General features: G+C 39.9%; 2 protein-coding genes across 7 annotated transcripts in view; one reads left to right on the forward strand and one right to left on the reverse strand.

Annotated features, from left to right (window-relative positions):
- SLC4A10 (solute carrier family 4 member 10) overlaps nucleotides 1-4969 on the forward strand; it is a 250673-nt gene extending 245704 nt beyond the window's left edge. For both annotated transcript variants that reach the window (XM_074363779.1, XM_074363780.1), the window contains one exon: nucleotides 2739-4969. In XM_074363779.1, coding sequence (XP_074219880.1) covers nucleotides 2739-2805 — 67 coding nt within the window. In that variant the 3' untranslated portion in view covers nucleotides 2806-4969. The remainder of the gene's footprint in view (nucleotides 1-2738) is intronic.
- Nucleotides 4970-10801: 5832 nt separating this feature from the next.
- DPP4 (dipeptidyl peptidase 4) overlaps nucleotides 10802-19869 on the reverse strand; it is an 84910-nt gene continuing 75842 nt past the window's right edge. For all 5 annotated transcript variants that reach the window (XM_074363783.1, XM_074363782.1, XM_074363781.1 and 2 more), the window contains 3 exons: nucleotides 13821-13893; nucleotides 13483-13556; nucleotides 10802-11930 (listed from right to left, as the gene is read on the reverse strand). In XM_074363783.1, the coding sequence (XP_074219884.1) occupies nucleotides 11829-11930; nucleotides 13483-13556; nucleotides 13821-13893 (249 nt within the window). In that variant the 3' untranslated portion in view covers nucleotides 10802-11828. The remainder of the gene's footprint in view (nucleotides 11931-13482; nucleotides 13557-13820; nucleotides 13894-19869) is intronic.

The raw sequence follows: 19869 nt of genomic DNA on the forward strand, positions 1-19869 counted from the left end.
CTGGCAGCACTTGGTTTTGTCCTGGTGGTGGAGGCTAGGGTCTGGGACCACTGCCCCTGCCGCCCTCTGTCCCCCACTACCACCACCTTCTATCCTGGATGCTTCCTTGCTCTGATTTCCTAGGCCTTGGCCCTCTCATGATTGCTTGGTAAACGTTGTGTATAGCAATTTTATTATGGTATCATTGAGAGATAACAGTTTCATCGATTGCTTGGCAGCATGAAGCTAGCGGGTCACGTTTCACCCTCTCTTGAAATACTGCTTCCTTATGTTTTGTCTCATCCATCTTGTGTCCCTTGGTCTTTGCAGAGACCTGGTATATAGCAGATATGCAGTATGTGTTTATTGTAGCAGCACTACATATAATAGGTACGCTATAATTTAATAAATATATGTAATATATTTATTACAGTGAAAGTTTAGAATTGATTGGCATCCTGAAAAATGAATGTAACAAAAGATAAAGGGAGTAATAGCCACGCAGTAAGAAGATTCAAGTCGATAATATTTTTCATAGAAGTCTTGAGCTGGTTATAAAATTTCTCCCTCTTTGTTTGCTGAAATCTAATCTGATACCAAACCCACTGGTTTTAAGGTAAGGTTTAAGGGAGCTCAATCATTTAATTGGTTATTGTTTGGTAACCAAACAACCAATATGACCAAGGCAGGGCATCAGGAAGAACCATGTCTGTGATTAAAATGGACATTCTGAATCTTTTTTTTGCTGCTTGGTGACTAATACTGCCGTTGGGAATCTGCTCGTTTATGGAAAGTTGTTGGAGCAGTGTGTGCAGAGGAACTGTGCAAGTGTTGAGGCCAGTATGCCTCTGTCCCCACAGTCTCCTACAGATAGGATCTGTTATTCTATCTTTCAAAAGATAGAGCTCATTGGAATTGAGACCACCAGCCTTAGAATTCTGGCATTCAAGCTACAAGAGAACTTAGAGGCCATTTAGTCCAAAACTAATTTACAGTTGAGGAAACTAAGTCCCAGAGAGATTAAGTAACTCGTCCAACGTCACACAGCTCTTTCCTAGCTGCCCAGCAACTGAATGTCACCTTCCAATTCCAAGCCCAGGGCTTCTTCCACTGCCCCCTGCTGCTCGTTTTCCTTGGCTTTGTTTGGCAGTAGAGACTAGGGATCAGGTAGAGCACAAGGAAAAGTTAATTTGGAAAGTCGGGTAGCAGACACTTGTCATATGAAAGGAACTTAAAGTAGAAGAATGGAGTCAGGCAGATAGAGAAGTTAAAAATACAGAGTTAAGCCTCTCAACACATCATGTGCACACTGTCATCCCTTCTCATGGAAAGAGAAAAGAAAAGAGAAAAAAAGTTGCTTTGCTCTGACCTGTAAGTGGCGTGTGCTCAGACGCGTGGCAGGCACAAACTCGGCTGCGCAGGCACCCGCTCACACCAGCTCTCAGCGCTGGCAGTGGGCCACGGACGGCAGAAGCTCCGGCGCTTCTTACCTGATGGCGCCGGGTGCTGGTGACAACTGAGAAGGGCTGTTTCAAGCTTGAATTGGAGGAAAAACAATTTAAGAAACACGCTCTTAGAATGTGTCGTAAGTTATTGACCACTAAGAAAGCTGCCCAGGAGGCCCCAGAGGAAAAAGGGGTTTTTAACCGTTACTTTGTTGCTTGTAGAAGAGTTGTATAAAACCAGGGGCTACCCCACCACCAACTATTTCATAAAGTTATATTAAGAGCCAAAGTTAACAGTACAATGTGTGGGTTCTTCCAGCTCAGGGCCCCAGAGGCTGCTGTATCAGCAGCAGGGAGGGACACGGAGAGACCCCAACTATGTGGAGGGCTTTGCTCTGCCTGTGTGGGAAGCAGGTGCTCTTGGTGTGAGCTTCATGTGTGTCTGCACAATGTTTAAATTTTCTGTGAAAACTGTCAGCGTGAGAGTAGGAAAAGTGTACCTCAGAAAACTAATTTTTTTTAAGTGGTTAAGTCACATGACTAGCTTGCCCACTGGTAAAGTTAATTGGCCAGAAATTGACACAACATTGTGAACAGACCATACTTCAATTAAAAAAAAATACTTCTATAGAAAATTAAAGAAGAAAAAAGTTAATTGGAGCATAGTTAAAACAGAAGCCACTTGGGAATGAGTTTATTCTGGAAGGAGTGAGGTGAGACATTGTGTCTCTGGCGGACAGGAGGAGGGTTTGGTTTGTCTGTGAAGAGATGGCCCAGGTGTATGGAGGGCAGTGTGCGGGGTGACCGCCCCCTCTAGACCAGAAGTGTGTCTGTCCAACTGACAACGACGTGATTCTCACCCCAGATCAGGAGCCAGTCTGTGCACAAAGGATGCGCCAATTGCAGCAGGGCCCAGAAACACCTACTGCGGCATCTCGTTTGTGTCATTCATCGTGTCAGTGCTGTCTTAAGACAGGGGCATCACTGGTATTTTCAACAATCATCGGTGATTCATTTGCCCAAATGAGGGCCATGGTATTAATCTTGCATGCTTTTGGAACTGTTTTAAAAATGTCTTGGTTTTTGTTTTTTAGTTTCTGTTTTTTGAATTTCCCTTTTTCTGCAGTTCTTGGTTTCTATCTGAGTGCAGAGGATTTTAATTGTTGCTGTCTATCTGTGCTTCGCAGCATGAAAGAGCAATGCCTAAGGGCCCTTGTGGTGCTTTGGGGTTGATGGGTTTTGTGTCTGAGCAAGCAGATCTCCCAGTAGCTGCGCTAGATTGAAGTAATAAATTTCTCCTTTTTTCCCCTGTAGCATTGAAAGCCGAAAAGAGAAGAAAGCTGACTCAGGGAAAGGTGTTGACAGGGAGACTTGTCTATGACTTGATCTTCAATTTATTTTTTACATATATATATGAGAAGAGTGCCACAATTACTAATAAAACTGCTTTGATCATGTATTATAAATTCTGTCTTTCATCCCAAATCCACCTTCACACTGTAAGTAGTGCAATACTTGTTTCATTTCTGTGTTTAAACTTCTGAACAGTGAGACGCCTTTGTGAGCATATGCAATAGCTAATGCAAGAATCTCTGTGTTCCTTGCTGTATTTTAGACATTTGTAAGCACTCGATTCTCATTGTCAGTTTTACGAGAGCAATAGCTTTCTTAAAGAGATAAGTCATATTTACCTAGTTTGTATTTTCCTACTTAGGGACCTGAAGATACCTGATAATTTCATTCAGAAGAATTTTGAAAGGTAGTGTTACTTCTTTTTATTTTTTATAGCTTAGCATTAGTGACTTACTGCAAAAGACCCAAATCAAAAAGTTAGTTCAAGAGCATTTTTTTAATAATTGTATTTATGTGTTTCCTTGATTTAATATAATACATTTAATACTTAAGAATTTATATGTAACTAAAACTTAAGGTCATTTGAAAAATATGTATGGAAACCTATTCACAACTTGTTTGAAAGAATCAGACATGAATGAAAAGGGTCAAGGAGTATTTGCTTAAAATTCAAGTTGTGATTAAATGATCAAATACTAGGCTTGTATGAAATGCTTTAGAGAAACTTTGTAAGTTTTGTGAGATTTTCAATATAAATCTTTATCAGAAATATGCTGTTAAATTTATCTCCCATTGACGACAAATATTTTCCAAATAACCCTATTACATACATCCTTGTGGAATAACACCTAGTGAGTCGGTGTACGTGAAGTCCCACTCCTGTGCGGTTATGCCGCTGCTAAAGGTCACGTACTGCGTACTGCTGCTTCTGAATCGTGTTCTGCTGTTAGGCTGACAGGTCTCCAGTTGTCTTTTTTTTTTTTTTTTTTTTTTTTTTTTCTGTAGAGCTCTTTTTCATTTTCTAATTAAATGCATGTTGTAGAAAAGTAATCTTTTAAATGAAAATTTCAGATTCTGTTTGAGAAGCTTCTGTAGATATTTCAGTCCATATGGAATAATCCATCTTTACTAAGCTTATATAAGAGGAAGGAAGGCTAAGAATTTTTGAGCATTACTAAAAATACAGTATTTTGTTTCATTTTAGGTGAATGTGAATTAATAAAGACAAAATCTCATAGTGCTCTTATTTCCTAAGAATTACCAGTGCTCATCAGCCTTCTAATTTTCAGTTTCCAATTTTACAGTAATTCAGAGCCCCATGGCTTTTCCAAGCTATCAGCTACATATTCTGAGTATAAGTGCACATGAAAAATTAAAAAAAAAAATCCTCTTGTGATTAAGCTTCTCAAGGAAATTACAAAACAACAACAAAGCCTCCATTAGGTTCGACATTTTGATGCCTTCTGTAAAATTGCCCTCACAATCTTCCAAGGAGCCATTTCTTTTACGGAACATAAGCCTAAAAAATACAAGAAGAGTTTGCAGTTAATAAAGTCTGTGTTTATAAATGCCAAGGAAAAATGCAGAAACTTTCCATTCCAAATGTATTGCCTTTGTGTATTTTACAATACAAATACTACACATAATCATTCCCATTGTTTATGATTTAGACTAGCTGTACGTGCCAGTCAGTCCCAAAAGCAGCATCCTAGTGTTTTACTATATTAATAACTGTTCTGTTTTAAATGATCATAGTGAATTAAAACTTTCACATGATCACCTATTTGAATAAGCACTCATAGCCAATGAAATTCTGTATTTCTGAGTATTTTTATAGTAATTTTGTTCTTGTGTGAATTTTAATGCTATCCCTATGTTAATCCCAATATTTTGAAATCATAAAATATAAGAAAAGTGTAGTGTTATATATTTCCTCCTAATTTCAGATTCCTGGTCAAAAATTACTGAATATATTGAATGTAATTTATTGCAAAGTTTAAGTAATGTGTAAATGTGACTAGGATATTGTGTTTTTCACAACTAAGAAATGTTATGTGGAAATAAATATTTATCCTAACTGATTTCCTTGCACATTTTAAATTGTGATGCATAGTGTCATGTCTTTTTTTCCTTAGTGTTAATCAGTAAATTGATGGAGAACATTTTGATTGTTTGAACATAATAGTTATATTTAGTGGTGATTTAGAGTTTCAAGATGTATTCAGACAATCTGAACTTTATGACCTATGATGAGTGCTGTATTAGGGTGTGTTTCCCATTTTCCCATGACTATTAGTAAAAGCTTCCAACAGCATTAGTGGGATTTCCCATTATTACAACTCCTTAGACTTCTGTTTTTACTCTTCTTGGGGAAAGCATTGGTAAAATTTGTCTCCTCCTTGTTTGTTACAGTAGGTCAGATGAGACCATTATTCTTTTGTAGCCATCTGGCAATATGTTATGGAGGTAACTCTAATGTACTGGTTAGTAATTTTCTTTTGACTCTTGAATTTACTTTGAAATTGCTACCATTTAACAGTCTTTGATATTAGGAAGTTTTCTCCCAAATATAATTTGAGTATCTTCTTGGTGTAGTTTAGCCTGATAGAAACTCTCCACTGATGATTCACTAGCAGCTTATATTTCAACACAATCCCTAGATCTGTTAGGAAATTTGTTAGGCTCTTAAAAGTATGGCTCATTATTTTTTATTCTACACCAATCTATCTCTGTTTCTGTTTAACTTTAGCCTGTTTGCTCCTAAGTGTGGGGCTAGTTTACCATTATTGCAAGATTGCTCTCAGAATTTTCCAATATATCTCTCTCATATATTCATGCAATAAAATGAAATGAGATTACAACCATTTGAGAATTTTATGAGAGTAATTTGGATAGTATGATGATTCTCTAAATATCTACTTTGAAAGGCTACTTGTCATCAGTCCCCTTGAGAAAGCTCAATATTCAAGGATTACTGGTAATACTTTGAGAGAGCTCTTTGAGTGTTTCCTTAGCTGTAGCTCACTGATACAACTGTTACTCATTTCAGTTTCTGTTGGTGTACTGGCCTCTACCTTTTGTGTTGGAACTTTGAACATAGGACTATAATCCTTGCTTCTAAGGGTGCGGTAGACACATAGCTATAACATAATGTGATGTACTGAGTTGATGGTATGATAACTCAAGGATGGACTTTGAGTGGGGCGGAGTATGAGGAAAATGTTACGTAAGAGGTAGCATATGAGTTAGGATAGAAATGGGAAAGGAAACCAACTCCAAGAACTGCAGAGATTCTCAAACATGTCAATATTGAGAAAAAAATAAAATAAAATAGTAAATTTATGCGATGTAACAGGAGCCTGATGTTTTTGATGTACAGCACACTTGGAACCCAGAAAACAACCCAAAATGGTGGAGTGTTAGGGAAATGGTGGGGACCTGTATGAAAAAGTAGAAATACGAGTTGGAGACATTATAATTGATGTTAAATTCTATATTAGGATATTGCAACTTTATCCGTTAAGAGTTTTGAGTAATGCAGACGTATGTATTTTGGGAAAGACTAGCCTGACAGCACAGTAGAAAATATAGTGGGGGAAAAAGTAGAATTATTTCCTTGGGGATCCTCTACCCAGGATGACCCTTGGAGACTCAGACCAAGCTCTGTGAGTGGTCTTTAAACTTTTAAATGATTGAAACCAAACAGATTCAGGCATACTCCTTAGGTACTTAATAAGTAACTCCAGACACAATAGCTTTATTATAAATTCTTTCATGTAGTGCATTCCTTTACAGAATATGTTTTGGGTTGTGTTTGAAAAAAATGTTCAGAAAAGCATGGTATCAGCGGCAGTTCTGAGACAATGAAGGAAATCTAAGTGTAGTACAGAAGTTCAGCCAGTGGCTGGCTCATGAATCCAGAAGCCACCTTCCGCCTGCTCGCCCTTTCATCCTGCTCATCTCACCCACTCTTCCCGTAGGCTTGGCTCTGGATCTAGGTGCTCTTGCCTTCCGGTGTGTGTAGGGTCATAGATTTCTTCCATTCGACCTGTTTCTTCCATTTGTTTATAAGCTCCTTAAAGGTAAGAATGATGTTTTATCCTTCGTTTGTAACTCTCCAGAGCCTAGTTCTTTCTGTGCTTTGCTCTTTATTCAGCCAACGAAGGCCGCAGACAGAATCATAAGTAAAATATATCAGAAGATGTGGCTTCTCAGTTTATTAAGAATGATTAAATTTCCATAAAGGACTCTCACTGACACGGCAGAATTGCAACAAAAGCAGATGCGTGTGGAGCACTTTCATGTGCCCGACACCTGCAGACACAAGACGCCTATGGGGAGAACCGCTGTAATCTATGGGAGCATCAAGCCAGGCATAGGATGTATATAAATTTCACAGGAACACAACAGTTATGGGAGGTAGGTATTTTGGTATTTCTTTCAAATTAAGAAACCGGGGTTCAAAGAGGCCAAGTAATGTTCTTTAAAATACTCCTCACTGTGAGTATTGATGCTGAGGTTCTAACCCATGTCTCTCTAACCTCGGCTGGAGTGCACTGAGTCTCCAGCAAGAGTCAGGATATGACTGCCTTCCTCCTTAATGGGGACCCATTCTGGCTCATGCAACCAGAATCAGGTTAAGCCGAGTGATATTTCTTCTCAGTGTGTAAGATTTTCTTTGTCAGTCATCTGTGATTAACACTGTGATTAACACTGAAACCAAACCTACTCAGTGAAATACTTTTTTGCTCACAAGACACAAATATCATGACTTTGGATAGGAGAAACTTGCTGGAATAATTAGAGTTTTGGTTGTTTGGTGGGTCACACTTTTCATCATACTTGCATTTAAAATAATCTGACAAACTTGGAGTGATTGTTCAGATGAAAGATTATGTAGAATAAGAATTTTGATTGAGTTTGCTTAAGTTTAAAGTCTGTAATTCCAGAAAAGATACTGTTCTCAATTTAGCAGTAAGAACATTTTTATTTTTTATTAATTCATCATTTAAATATATACAGATAACAGATGCTGGAGAGAGTGTGGAGAAAAAGAAACCCTCCTACACTCTCGGTGGGAATGTAAATTGGTGTAGCCACTGTGGAGAATAGTATGGAGGGTCCTTAAAAAACTAAAACTAGACTTACCATATGATCCAGTAAACCTACTCCTGAGCATATAAATCTGGAGGATACTCTAATTTGAAAAGATACATGCACCCCGATGTTCACAGCAGCACTATTTACAATAGCCAAGACATGGAATCAACCTAAATGTCCATCGACAGATGACTGGATAAAGAAGATGTGGTGTATATACACAATGGACTATTACTCAGCCATAAAAAATGAAATAATGCCATTTTCAGCAACATGAATGGACCTAGAGATCATCATACTAAGTGAAGTAAGTCAGATGAAGATAAATATCATATGATAGCATTTATATGTGGAGTCTAAAAAAATGAACAAATGAACTTATTTACAAAACAGAAATAGACTCACAGACACAGAAAACAAACTTGTTGCCAAAGGGGAAAGTTGGGGAGGGATAAATCAGGAGTTTGAGATTAACAGATATACACTACTACTATATAAAATAGATAAACGACAAGGACCTACTGTATAGCACAAGGAACTATATTCAATATCTTGTAACAACCTATAATAGAAAAGATTACGAAAAAAATATATATGTATATTTGAGTCCCTTTGCTGTATACCTGAAACTAACACAACACTGTAAATTAACTATACTTCAATAAAAAAAGGTCTTGAGTTTAAATGTTAATATTGTCACAGAAAGGTGACATTCAAAGGGATGATAAATTTCTACTAAGCATAACTTTGGTCTTATCAATACCATGCTCTGAGCCTTTCTTATGGGTAGTGACATGCTTTATTACCCACATTCATCTCTTATTCTCAACCATCTATATCCCTCAGACATCCTGAATACATACTCTAGATCTTCCAGGATGTATGTAAAAATATTGTCGGACACTGCTGAAAGAACTGTCACAAAGTTGGAAAAACAGAATTCTCTTACTTTAAAAAAAGCCATTCTTGTGTTTTGGTATTTTTTCACTTAGAGCTTATTGAATCTTAAATATTGTACAAATCTAATAGTTTTAAAAATTGGAATCCTCACACCAACTTAGAGCAAAAGCAGCAAATGACAAGTGGTGAAACTGGTAGCCTCGGTGACCACCTGTGAATAAGAAACAGTCAGAATGACATACAGCCGGATGTGAAGTTGATCTTCATGGAATGGCCTTGAGTCATCAGGATGCATTGAATTATGGTCAATGCCTGTTATTTAAGAAAGCGTGGAATATGGGATCATTTTTAGCAAGGTTTCCAACCAAAAAAAAAAATTCGAAAATAACTTTTAAAGTGATTTTCTAAAAAATCTTAATCAAAACTTAAAAAAGAAACTCTGTATCCATGGAAGAGATGTCAACATTTGTCCCCTTCCTCTGGTGCGTGTGCTCCTGGGCACTGGTGCACTCTAACAGGTTGTTTATGAAAGGAATCTCCGTCCCCAGGTGCCTGCTGAGGCTGCAACTGTCAAAGGCAGGCAAGTCTGCACATCTTCCTGGTATGACTAGTTTCTGAGTGTTTCAAACCTACCCTCAGATTAAGTCTGTCTCTAATTTATTTGTCAATTTCTTTAACTTCCTTTCCCAGTGTACTAATTTAAAACTCTTATTGGCGAGTAAAACTTGCTATTGGAATCTGATGAAATCTACTGTAACTTCGATTACATCATCCCATTTGCAACCCTCACGATATGAAAAATACGTGCTGGAATTTTTTTATTACCTCTCGGCTCCAGAGAAAACATTGAGCATGTTTAAAAACTAAAGAAACAATAAATTCGTATAATATTGATATGTAAATAGTTGTACAATATCAAATCTTATACTGTGGTCTTACTGTCTGTATAGTATCTGATATTGCACAATGTCTGCTATTGTGAAATGGTCTTATTAATCTGGACAGTATCTGATATTGCACAGTATCTAGTTTCAATTAAGATAAAAGGAGAATTTCTGTTTAATTTGCTTTTATGATTACTAATTTGGTGCAGGATGTGAGCATATGATCTTTGATTACTGCTTTTGGGTATGGAACTCTGCAAAGATTGGTCCAGTTACTCATGATGATTGGAATCTATTATTAGAATTATGACAAAAGCCGTATAGATTTGAAGGTTGGCTTATGGTTCCAGTGGATGAGTGAGATCTGAGACTTAATTAAGGTGAAGCTACTCAAGGCCATGCTCTGAAAATACAGTTGAAACTGAATCTCACAATCTTCTGTCCATTCCTGTGCATGAGTCACCAGTCTCATGTTGAATTGATAGATTTTTTTTCCAATTCTTCCATTTTTAGATTTTTATGCTGCAGCTCATTCTGTTTGGGATAACTTTTTCCAGCTATGTTTGAAGCTATGTTTGAATTCATAAAAATCAATTTTGAAAAATGAGGCCATTTTGCAAATAACTGAACAAAAATATTATGTGTCCTCAGTTATCTAGACATTACATCACTTGGCTATATTCAGCATTTTAAATCAATGGTTTCATTAATAAAGTTATGCCAACCAAAAATAATTAGTCAAACACTTGAGTGGTTGATTTGACTTTTTTTTTGCTTTGATTGAAACATCAGAGCTACCAAGATGACATCGTCTATATTATTTGTTATAAGCCTCATCATAGTCCCTGGAATAAAATGACAGATTATGTATATATAAATAACCTAAATTATTTTAAGTTGTTTTTCAAAAGCTTATATATATATGTATGATAACAGAAACTGTATATGTATTAGATAAAAACCCTATGAACTGCTTAATTTAGCACATTTCTGTGTATCTATTTCTTACAGAAACTGAACCCTCTCCATGTTTACAAGGCAGTTTGGGATAACAAGCAAAATAAACAAGAGCCTTTCTGGGTAAATGTGTCCATATGCCAATGCAATTTAGGTCTGATTCAAGACACAAAACTCATTACCTCTGAAAAAAAATGAAGGCACATTTATTACTGACCAGGAGAAATTCCACCGTATTTAGAATAGGAATCATAATACGTATGTTTGTAGCTTATTTTCAATTTTTAAAAACAAGTCCAAGGAAGTTAAAACAGTCTTTTAATTAGATGCTCAAAAAAAAAATGAAATAAGAAAAATGATGCAAAGACTCCTTCAAGTTAGGATTTGCAATACAAATATTTTCATCTCTTAACAGGGCAAGCTGATGTGTTCACATCTCAGTTCCAAGCTGCCTCTCTCTCTAGGAAACATCAGTATTTTTAAAGCACATTTACAATGCTTTCCTATCACCCTTGCTGTGTTTTTGTAGCACCTATAGCCGTAACTGGCACCTGGGGGCCCTGCATTGTTGGCAGTTTCCCTCTCATTTCTTTGGAGTCTATTCAACTGCTGTGGTTTTGCTCAGAAGTCAGTGCTTTGCATATATGATTTCCTGAGACTGTTTGAATAGTCTTTCCCAGAAAACTGTGCCAGTCTGGCTGTGAACAGCTCTTCTCCAACTAGCTGACAGTAGCCTGGTCGGGTCAGCATGCTTGGACTGAGGTTCCCAGCCTCGCCCTGCTAGCTTGTCCCTCTACCCCGTCTTTTCTTACCCCTGCTTCAGTGACATCACTACCCGCATCCTGCCATTCCTTTAAAGAAGAGAGCAAGGTTTGCACTAGTCCAGTTAGAATAAAAAATGCTGCCCAGGGAACCTCTGCAAAACTCTCATAAAAGCAGTTCTTATTTGTTGTTTCACCAGCTGATGTGGAAATGATTTTAAATAATAAACAAAACCAGACCGAATAATTCAAACTTCTGAAAGGTAATAATCTCTTGCAAAGATATGTTATAGAGTTATAGATATGAAGTTTGGGCACAAAGGTAGCCTTAAATTTATTGATTTGAGTGTATATTTTTTTTAAGATCGTCATCTTGACAATGCAGTTTGGAGATAACGAGAACGAAAGTGGCGCTTCATAAGCTTTAAACGGCATGCTGTTTCCAGGGGCTAAGGTAGAGAGAAGCATTGCTTTAGGAAGTGGCTCATGTGCGTGTATATGTGTTGGTGTGCTGTGCTGCTAGCGATGCCATGGTCTTCATCTGTGTACCACTGGAGAGAGAAGAAGGGCAGAATTAGGGCGTCGGTTGTCTTTTTTTTTTTTTAAATCCAAGTGAGTTCCCACAAGTACACATAGACTAAAACAGGGTGTTTGAACTCCTTAATCAGTTTATAAACTGAACTGTGATCAGAGAGGGTTTCTAATTTCCCCCCAGGATTTCTCCAAGGCCTGCTGTTCCCTCCTGCTGGAGTCTCTGATCGCCCTTTGCGGGGGCTGAGAGAACTCACTATGAATTTGGCTTCACTGCTTAGTCCTTGAAGGATATGTACATTCAAATGAAAATATCCAAGTCCATTTTCAAATTTGACTCAAAGGACACTGAGAACCACATCATGCACAGGAAGGAATGTTTATCCCATTAAGCCCACTAGCTCTAATTGTTATCAAGTGTTAAATTTCTCCTATGCTGCAGTAAGATAAACTATTAAAAGATTTTTAAAAAGCAAATTTTCCTACTATATAGCCCTAAGGGGCTAGAAAAATCTATTTCAATATTCCATGTATTTGTTTAGCATGAGTGAAGTCAAAAGTCAAATGAATTTATTTGTGAACACTTAAGATTTTGCACTGGATAAAAAAATTATCAACTCATACGGCATTAAACATTGGGAAGTCACTGCCAGACAAACATATATTATGGAGACATAAAGTAACTTCTAAAAATTGCTTAATTAAATACCATGTCTTTCTTCTGAATAGTGGAAAGATAAACCTCAACCTCTTACAAGAATTTGAACCAAAAATACATGCAGAGATTTTTTTTTTTGTATTAAATGACTGTCCCACTTCTGAACAGTGGGCACTGTTTAAACTGGGCACAAAGCGTGTGTGTTAGAAGAGGTGAGGGAAAGCAGGCTTTTTAAGCTAATACAGGCAAGAAAGCACTTAGCACAAAAATATTTAGTGCAACACACACACACACAATCGCTTTTCTTTTTAATCTGAAAAGGTCTAGTGCATAAAATGAATTTGACTTAATACCTAGAAACATCCTCTGAAGAGGCAACAACAGCTCTAGCTGTTTCTGACCTTCTAAAACAAGGCTAATTGTTTATTACCTGTGGTCCTTCAACAAAAGAACACGGGAGTTGCAAAAACTGGAGTGTGATGATTATTAATATCCTACTGTTGTTAGAATGGTTAGTAATACGTACCAGACAGAAATGGGTTTTCATATTTGAGCTGAGTTATTTTCATGCTGGTTGCACTGTAGAATTACTCAGCCACACATTTACTGAGTGATTACTTTTGAGTCAAAATTGGGAGAGACAGAACCACCGCAGGACTAGAAGAGCTGTGTTTTGACACTCCCAGGATATGAAACAGGCTTCTCAACCCCCAGCTCTGTACTATCGAACATTACTCTGTTTCTGGCTCAAGGATATCACTTCTTCAACTTCTCATTGGAAAACTAAAACTCCTTTTACTTCCATCCCTGTCTCCTGGGACCTTTGTGAGGCGTCGTCCAGAGATGGGTACTAGACCACATCAGTAAGTTCTCTAGCAGTAAGTTCCCTTCCCTTGCGCAAAGTTTTGCTATACCATTGTCTGGAAATCCACTCCAGCATCCACCAGGGCTTTGGAGATCTGAGCTGACTGCTGAAAGTGAACGTTATCTGCAGGGAGAGAAAGGAAACATAAAATAACTAATAGCCACTCCAGTTTTCTACTAGGAAGGGTGGGAAAGGCACAGGAAGAAAGGGACTGTTGGAAGTTCTAGGACTCAGCATCCCATTTAGCCCAAGACAAGTGAGTTGTGGAAAGCAACACTGTTTTATTGAAGTAAATGTAACAGTCTTGCCCCTCATGCTTTTGTTTTGTCAGTAGTGAAATTGCAAACCTGTCTGTGATACTAAAAAGTCTAATTAACTGAAACTCACCATCTGCTGTTCCATGAATAAGGAGGTACTCAACTTGTTTAAAATTTTCAGCTCTGCTCATGACTGTTGAATTCTGGAATTGGGAAAAAGAATGTCATTATTCAAAAAAAGATCTGCCATAAACTGATTTTTCACTTCAGTTTACAAAATAAAATGTTTTCAGCTGGGGCCCCCTTTGATACAAAATATAGCAAACCGATATTCAAGCAAATGCTGTCTCGGTGCATGGCAGAATGCACAGCATGTCCTGTGCCTGGGAGATGGGGCTGGAAAGGGAGGATGCCACATCTTCCCTGCACATGCAGGAAGAGGGCACCTGCCACCCAGGCTGCATGCGAAACCCCGTGAGTCCCAGATCCCAGATTGGCTGTGTCCTATGCATTAGCACAGGGCAGAGTCTCATATTAGCAATGTATGTTCAATGGGCTTGTGCTGTAGTTCAGCCAAAAAGTGTATTGCCATGGCAACCGTGTGTCACATGGTGCCATACATGCTACATTTCAAAGAGCCCGTACATAGCATTTGCAACTAAACATACTCTGCAATATGTCATATGAACTTTGGTCCACATTGCTAGGCTCTGAATGAGAAGCAAGTATTACCTTTTTTGGGAACAGATGTTTAAAACATAGGCAAATGGAATATATGGGAGGGAAAAGGCATGAAAAAGATCAAGTAGGGCTTTAGGAAATCACTGGGTGGTTGTTGTCTGCCTCATTCTGTATTGGGGGAAATGCGGCTATTGGATCAAATTGTTACCAGATTAGCCAGGGAATTAGGAGCAAAACTTGGGAGGTCAGCTTTTTGAAGACTGCTTCAGGACTTTAGTCAGGTGGGACTTCTAGAATGAGGGTGGGGTCTGGGATGGAAAAGCTTTGAAAGTATGGAACTGGTCATCTGATCTTAATCTGAGGATGTCTTAGAAGTTGGGATGAAGGTAAAAATGTCATAGACATTGTAGTGACTTTGGGAGGGGGTGAGCTAGAGTCTGCTTCTATTGCCTTCTTATGAATTGGGCAGAGGAAAGGCCAGTAGCCTCCCTATGGGTTTAGAGTCAGCCTGCTAATCCTGCAGCATCTTGGTGAATCAAAGCCAACTTGATGAGAGGTAAGGTTTGTATTTTATAGATATCTGTGTTGCTAACACCAGCTTGATATTTTTGATGGGAACCCTAATGTCAGGAAGGGGCTGGAGCTAAGATCGGAGTTTCTGTATCTGGTCCCAGCTTCAGTGTCAATGAGCTGGGCACCTGGAGACAATGGGAGGAAGATTAACTCCTCTTACTCTCACAGAAATAGGAATCAAGAGACCTGGCTTTTTTTTTTTTTTTTTTTTTTGTAAGGTTAAATTACTTATGCTGATGTGAGGGTGCTGTAACAGTGTTTCTGGAAAAAAACACATTTTGTCTACAACTTTCAGGACAGAGTCTTCCAACATGTTTGTGTTGACTCAGACCCAAGGTGATCTTGTCCTGGAAAGTTTCGAGCAAAGGCCTTCCCACTCTTTCAGGCTGGGTCCCACTAGTCCTGATCATAGAGCATTTCTGACCCAAATTAAAAATTTATCCATGAACTTTCAGAATAAATACCTGGGACTCATTAAAAAACACTTTTATTTTACTTTCCTTTTAAGAAATGTGTTATCTGGTGAGATGTCCCAGATGAATCCATCCATCCATCCCAACACTGCCTCATTCATTCTTCCATCCATCCGTTCACTTTTCCATGTAGTCAATCAATATTTATTTGTATATACCCAACTAAACAATAAGATCCATGAGAAAATGAATTTGTCTTTACCATTCATTATTCTATTCTGAGCATCGAATACAGGGCTAAGTATCATTTAGAGGAATAAGTGGAAGAAATTTAAGCACTTAGATTGTACTGTTCAGTGTGTTCAGTCCTAGTTTTGCAGAGACAAGTGGGAACAGCTAGGATAGGTGGAGTAAAATACTCTCATTCTGAAATTTACTGAGATATATTTTGCCCACTTTCAGTCCATACACGATGCCACTAGTAATAACAGCAGACGTTTGTTGTTTACTCTGTGCCAGTCACTTCGCTAAGCATCTTAAAGGATTTATAAAAGCACTGCTCTGTTTAATCCTCATGACATTCCTGCAAGATAGAGCTAAAGCAGTCCTGCTTTCCACGTGGAGACACTGAGATTCAGAAGTGAGTAACGTGCACCGGGTGACATCCAGGGGAGGCGTGAGAACTGGACGCAGAGTCTGACAGCGGAACCTGTTTTACCTCCTGTGCTGCACTGAGTCTCCCCTAAAATCCCAAGCTGCTCATGACGTGGTCTTCCAGCAAAAATACGGTGAAAGATAAATTGTTAACGAACTGCCCTGGGATCTGGAGTACACAAACACCCTGGGTATTCTCTGCCTCCTACATTCTCATGCCTTCTTTGACTGAATTCATCAGAAGAGAGCTGGCTTGCACCGCCCTGCAAGATTTGCGAGGCACGTTTTTGGGCTGCGCAGCCGATGAAGCAGAGCCTAATGCAGCAACAGAACCCTGAGCAATTTTCTGCCCTGGAGAGTGGAGAGGGTCAAAATCAATCTCCCAAAAGGCCACTGTAGGATTCAGAGCTGGCGACAGCAGAGGATGGGGTGGGCACACTGACAGCGGACACTCAACAGTCTGAGCCCCAGGTCCTGGCGCCCAGTTCTCCTGAGTCCCCCCTGCCGCGAGTCCCACTCTCAGCCTGCGCTCCCCGAGCTGCTGTCTCCGCCACCTTCCTTCTCCCCGGGTTAAATCTAGCTCTTTGCTTGCCAAAGCTAGTCAACTTGAACACCTAGACCTGACCCAAATATACAGCTGTGTCACCTCCCCTCCCCTCCAAAAGCCTCCCGGGTCTTCCTTGCTTGGCAGCATGAACAGCAAAAGCTTCTCTACAACCTCCCTGAGCCATAAAACTGAGAAATGTCATTGAAACACAGAGTAATAGTTAGGAGACATATAAATACACAGGACAGTTAGCAAGGAATGTGATAACTACTGGAGTTTGGACCAAAACAGTTTCTGGCTGCCTTTTTTTTTTTTTTTTTTTTTCTTCTTAAATGGAGTGAATACAGGCTGAAAGAAGACAATTTTTATAAACAAGTAAAACCCTGAGCCTAAGATAAATGTTGTGATGTACACACTGTAGCTGTGATGAACTAGACATGGTGAGAAATGCAACATACTGAGAAAAAGACGAAAACTGTGATAAAAGTGTCATGATGCAAATTGTTTTACATTAACAATATTACACTACAAAGAAAGAAAGACAAATACTTTAATGCAGCAAGAGAAAAAGAAAACAAAAGCTTCCCCTGCAACTACAGGATAAGTGTGTGGTTCCCGATGCACACGTCCCCCTGCTCGCTGGGAGCAGCCTCAAGAGGGACCTGTCAGTGCCAGGGAGCTGGGGGGCCGGAGGCACAAACCCACGTGAAGGCTTCCAGGCTGCTGAGAATGTTTTATCCCCTGGAAAGATGCAGCCTGGCCTCTGGAACCACTGGTCATTCCCTACTAGACTGAGCATCCTGGCTGCTCAATCAAGAAAGACTCTTGACAGTCCTCTGTGGGGCACACTTTAACCTGGAAAAGGCAACAGCCAAAGCCAGAGAAAGAAATGCATGCATTAATTTAAGGGAGGGTAAAGGACCAGAAATAACGCTCTTTCCACCCACCAAAATAGGATAATCCCCATTTGCCTATCGATGGAAACAAATAAAAAAGGAAATAGATGACTAAGTTAGAAGCCGAATAGTCTGTCACCAGATACTAAAAAGGAAGCTAAGAGTGATAAATGGGCAAGGATGCAATGGCGGTGCAGTTGGCACTCTCCCGAGGCTAGAAACTTCCGGAGAGCCCCGCTGCCAGCGACAGCCTGGCAAAGCGAAGTGGGAAGGCTCGGTCCAGTGGCAGTGCCGAATGAGCCACAGCATCTCGGGAGGAGCTTTTCCTTCGAGCCCCGAGAAGAACCATCTGTAGCTGCTCGTTGGATCATGCTGGTTCCTCAATTACCTTCCAACAAATAAATCTTTGTATTTTTGAAATAAAAGAGAGAGCTGATAAGAGCGGGGAAGTACTGTGAGAAACAGAAGTCTCACGATTTCTAAACTAACCCTTGTGCCATCCAGGAACCAGAAGGACAGTTTGCTTCCTGAGGCAGCTGCCGTATTGTTGAAAGCTTCCTTCATGGCGGGCGCAGGTGTCTCATTTAATCCTCTCAATAACCCTGGGTGGTGGGTCTGATTATCCCCATTATCCAGATGAGGAAACTGAGGTTCGAAGAGGTTAAGTTACCTCTCCAAGCTCATACTGCTAACAGGTGGTAGAAACAGAATTTGCGCGCAGGTCAAACTCAAAAGCCCATGCCTCTTAACGTCCGGAGTCTGTTACAGTGTCCGTCCCCATCACAGCCAAACAACACATCCCCATTTCCAAGCTCTGGTAGAAAGAGCAACCAGCCACTGGTCTCAGGGACAAGCCAGTACTTCAGGGAGTTCTCACTTACTCTGGGCATCCTCCCACTTGCAACCAAAGCCTCACAAATAATATTGAATGAAGCTATTTGGGGAAGCACCATTAATGCCACAACAGAGGCCACAGAAGAAATTTAAGAAAAAATTAATTCAACCCACTTTATAAGATGTTTTACTTGTTCGCATCCATCAAACAACTGTACGGTGAGAAGCCAAGGAAAGCGCTCCCATCTACCGACAGGGGGCCCTGCCTCAGGCCTCCCCAGGCAGCACTGGCTTCTTTAAAGATCACACAGCAGTCAACATTTTATCAGCACTCAACAAACAAGTTAAGGTTTGGCTTCAATCTGAAGGTCTCTCTCCCTTTGGCATATTCTGGGATAATAGAACAAATGTCAAATCAGTACAAGATGGCATATTTACAAAATTGCACCCTGTTTTGCATAACCTAACGATGCAGCAGTTCTTAAGGATTGAACATTTCAAATCTGCTAGCAGAAGACTGCCAAATCTATGACTGTTTCCTACACTTGCCAAAAGCCTATCAAATTCTGAGCAAAATGCAAAATAAATCTCCTCTACAAGTTAAATCAGTCCCTTCTGTGTGTTCCAGGCTGCCCTCTCCTCTTGGCAGCCAGGCTCGGGACTTGGGCCCCGCTTCTCTTGCCCTTGATCCGATACTGCTCTCTGGGTGGATTCGTGAATCCGTTCCCTCGCCAGGCTCACGTCCTGCCTTATTAGCCACCATTTGGCCGGCTCTTCCCACAGCCCTGCCTCCCTGTTATCCCTGAGCTCATCCGACCTGCTTCACAAGTCCCAGAGAAGCAGCTCTGCCCGCCACTCACCGGTGTGTGTCTGCTGTGCTCTGGCCTCGTCCCTCCGGCAACCTGTGACGAGCACCAAGATGCTCTCCCCAGACAGTCCCTGCAGTTCCTACCCATCTAGCTACAATTTATATAGCACTCTGGTGCCTCAGTTTCTGGGTCAGTAAAATGGAGATAATTAGAGCCCTTCTCTCAGAGAATTTGAGCAAGAATTGAACCTAATAACCCATGTAAAAAGCTTAGAATAGCATAGAAGCTTGCACAGAAGCAAGCACTTAATGAATGAAAAAAAAAAAAAAGTGAATGAAATGCATGAAACCGGACCCCTGGTGGAGACGACTAGGGGTGGGGGGCTAACTTCTCCCTAGTCCCTTCCCTCCCTGCATACTTGGAAGGCACAAAGAACTCCTGGGGCCCCGCAGGCACAACCTGGAAGCCGCTAGTCTTTTCCATACATATTGAGCACTCTGTCATATTCAAGTTCATGTTTTACTACCTATTCTCTTTTATTTTTCTTCAAAAATTGTGTCTACGTGTTTTGTCTCACCAAAAAGGTCAACAACCCCTGAACAACTAAAACACCAGGCACCTTGAATGTGTGAGTGTAAGTCTACCACGTGTTAATATCTTTTATAGGTTTGACCGAAAGGCCCGTGATTGAGCAGGAGAGCCATTCATCAGTGATAGTCAGGGACCCACTCCTCAAGGCAGGGCCACGGTTGCTATTCGTTTATTATTATTG

Source organism: Camelus bactrianus, chromosome 5 (genome assembly GCF_048773025.1).
Source record: "Camelus bactrianus isolate YW-2024 breed Bactrian camel chromosome 5, ASM4877302v1, whole genome shotgun sequence".
Taxonomy (NCBI): domain Eukaryota; kingdom Metazoa; phylum Chordata; class Mammalia; order Artiodactyla; family Camelidae; genus Camelus; species Camelus bactrianus.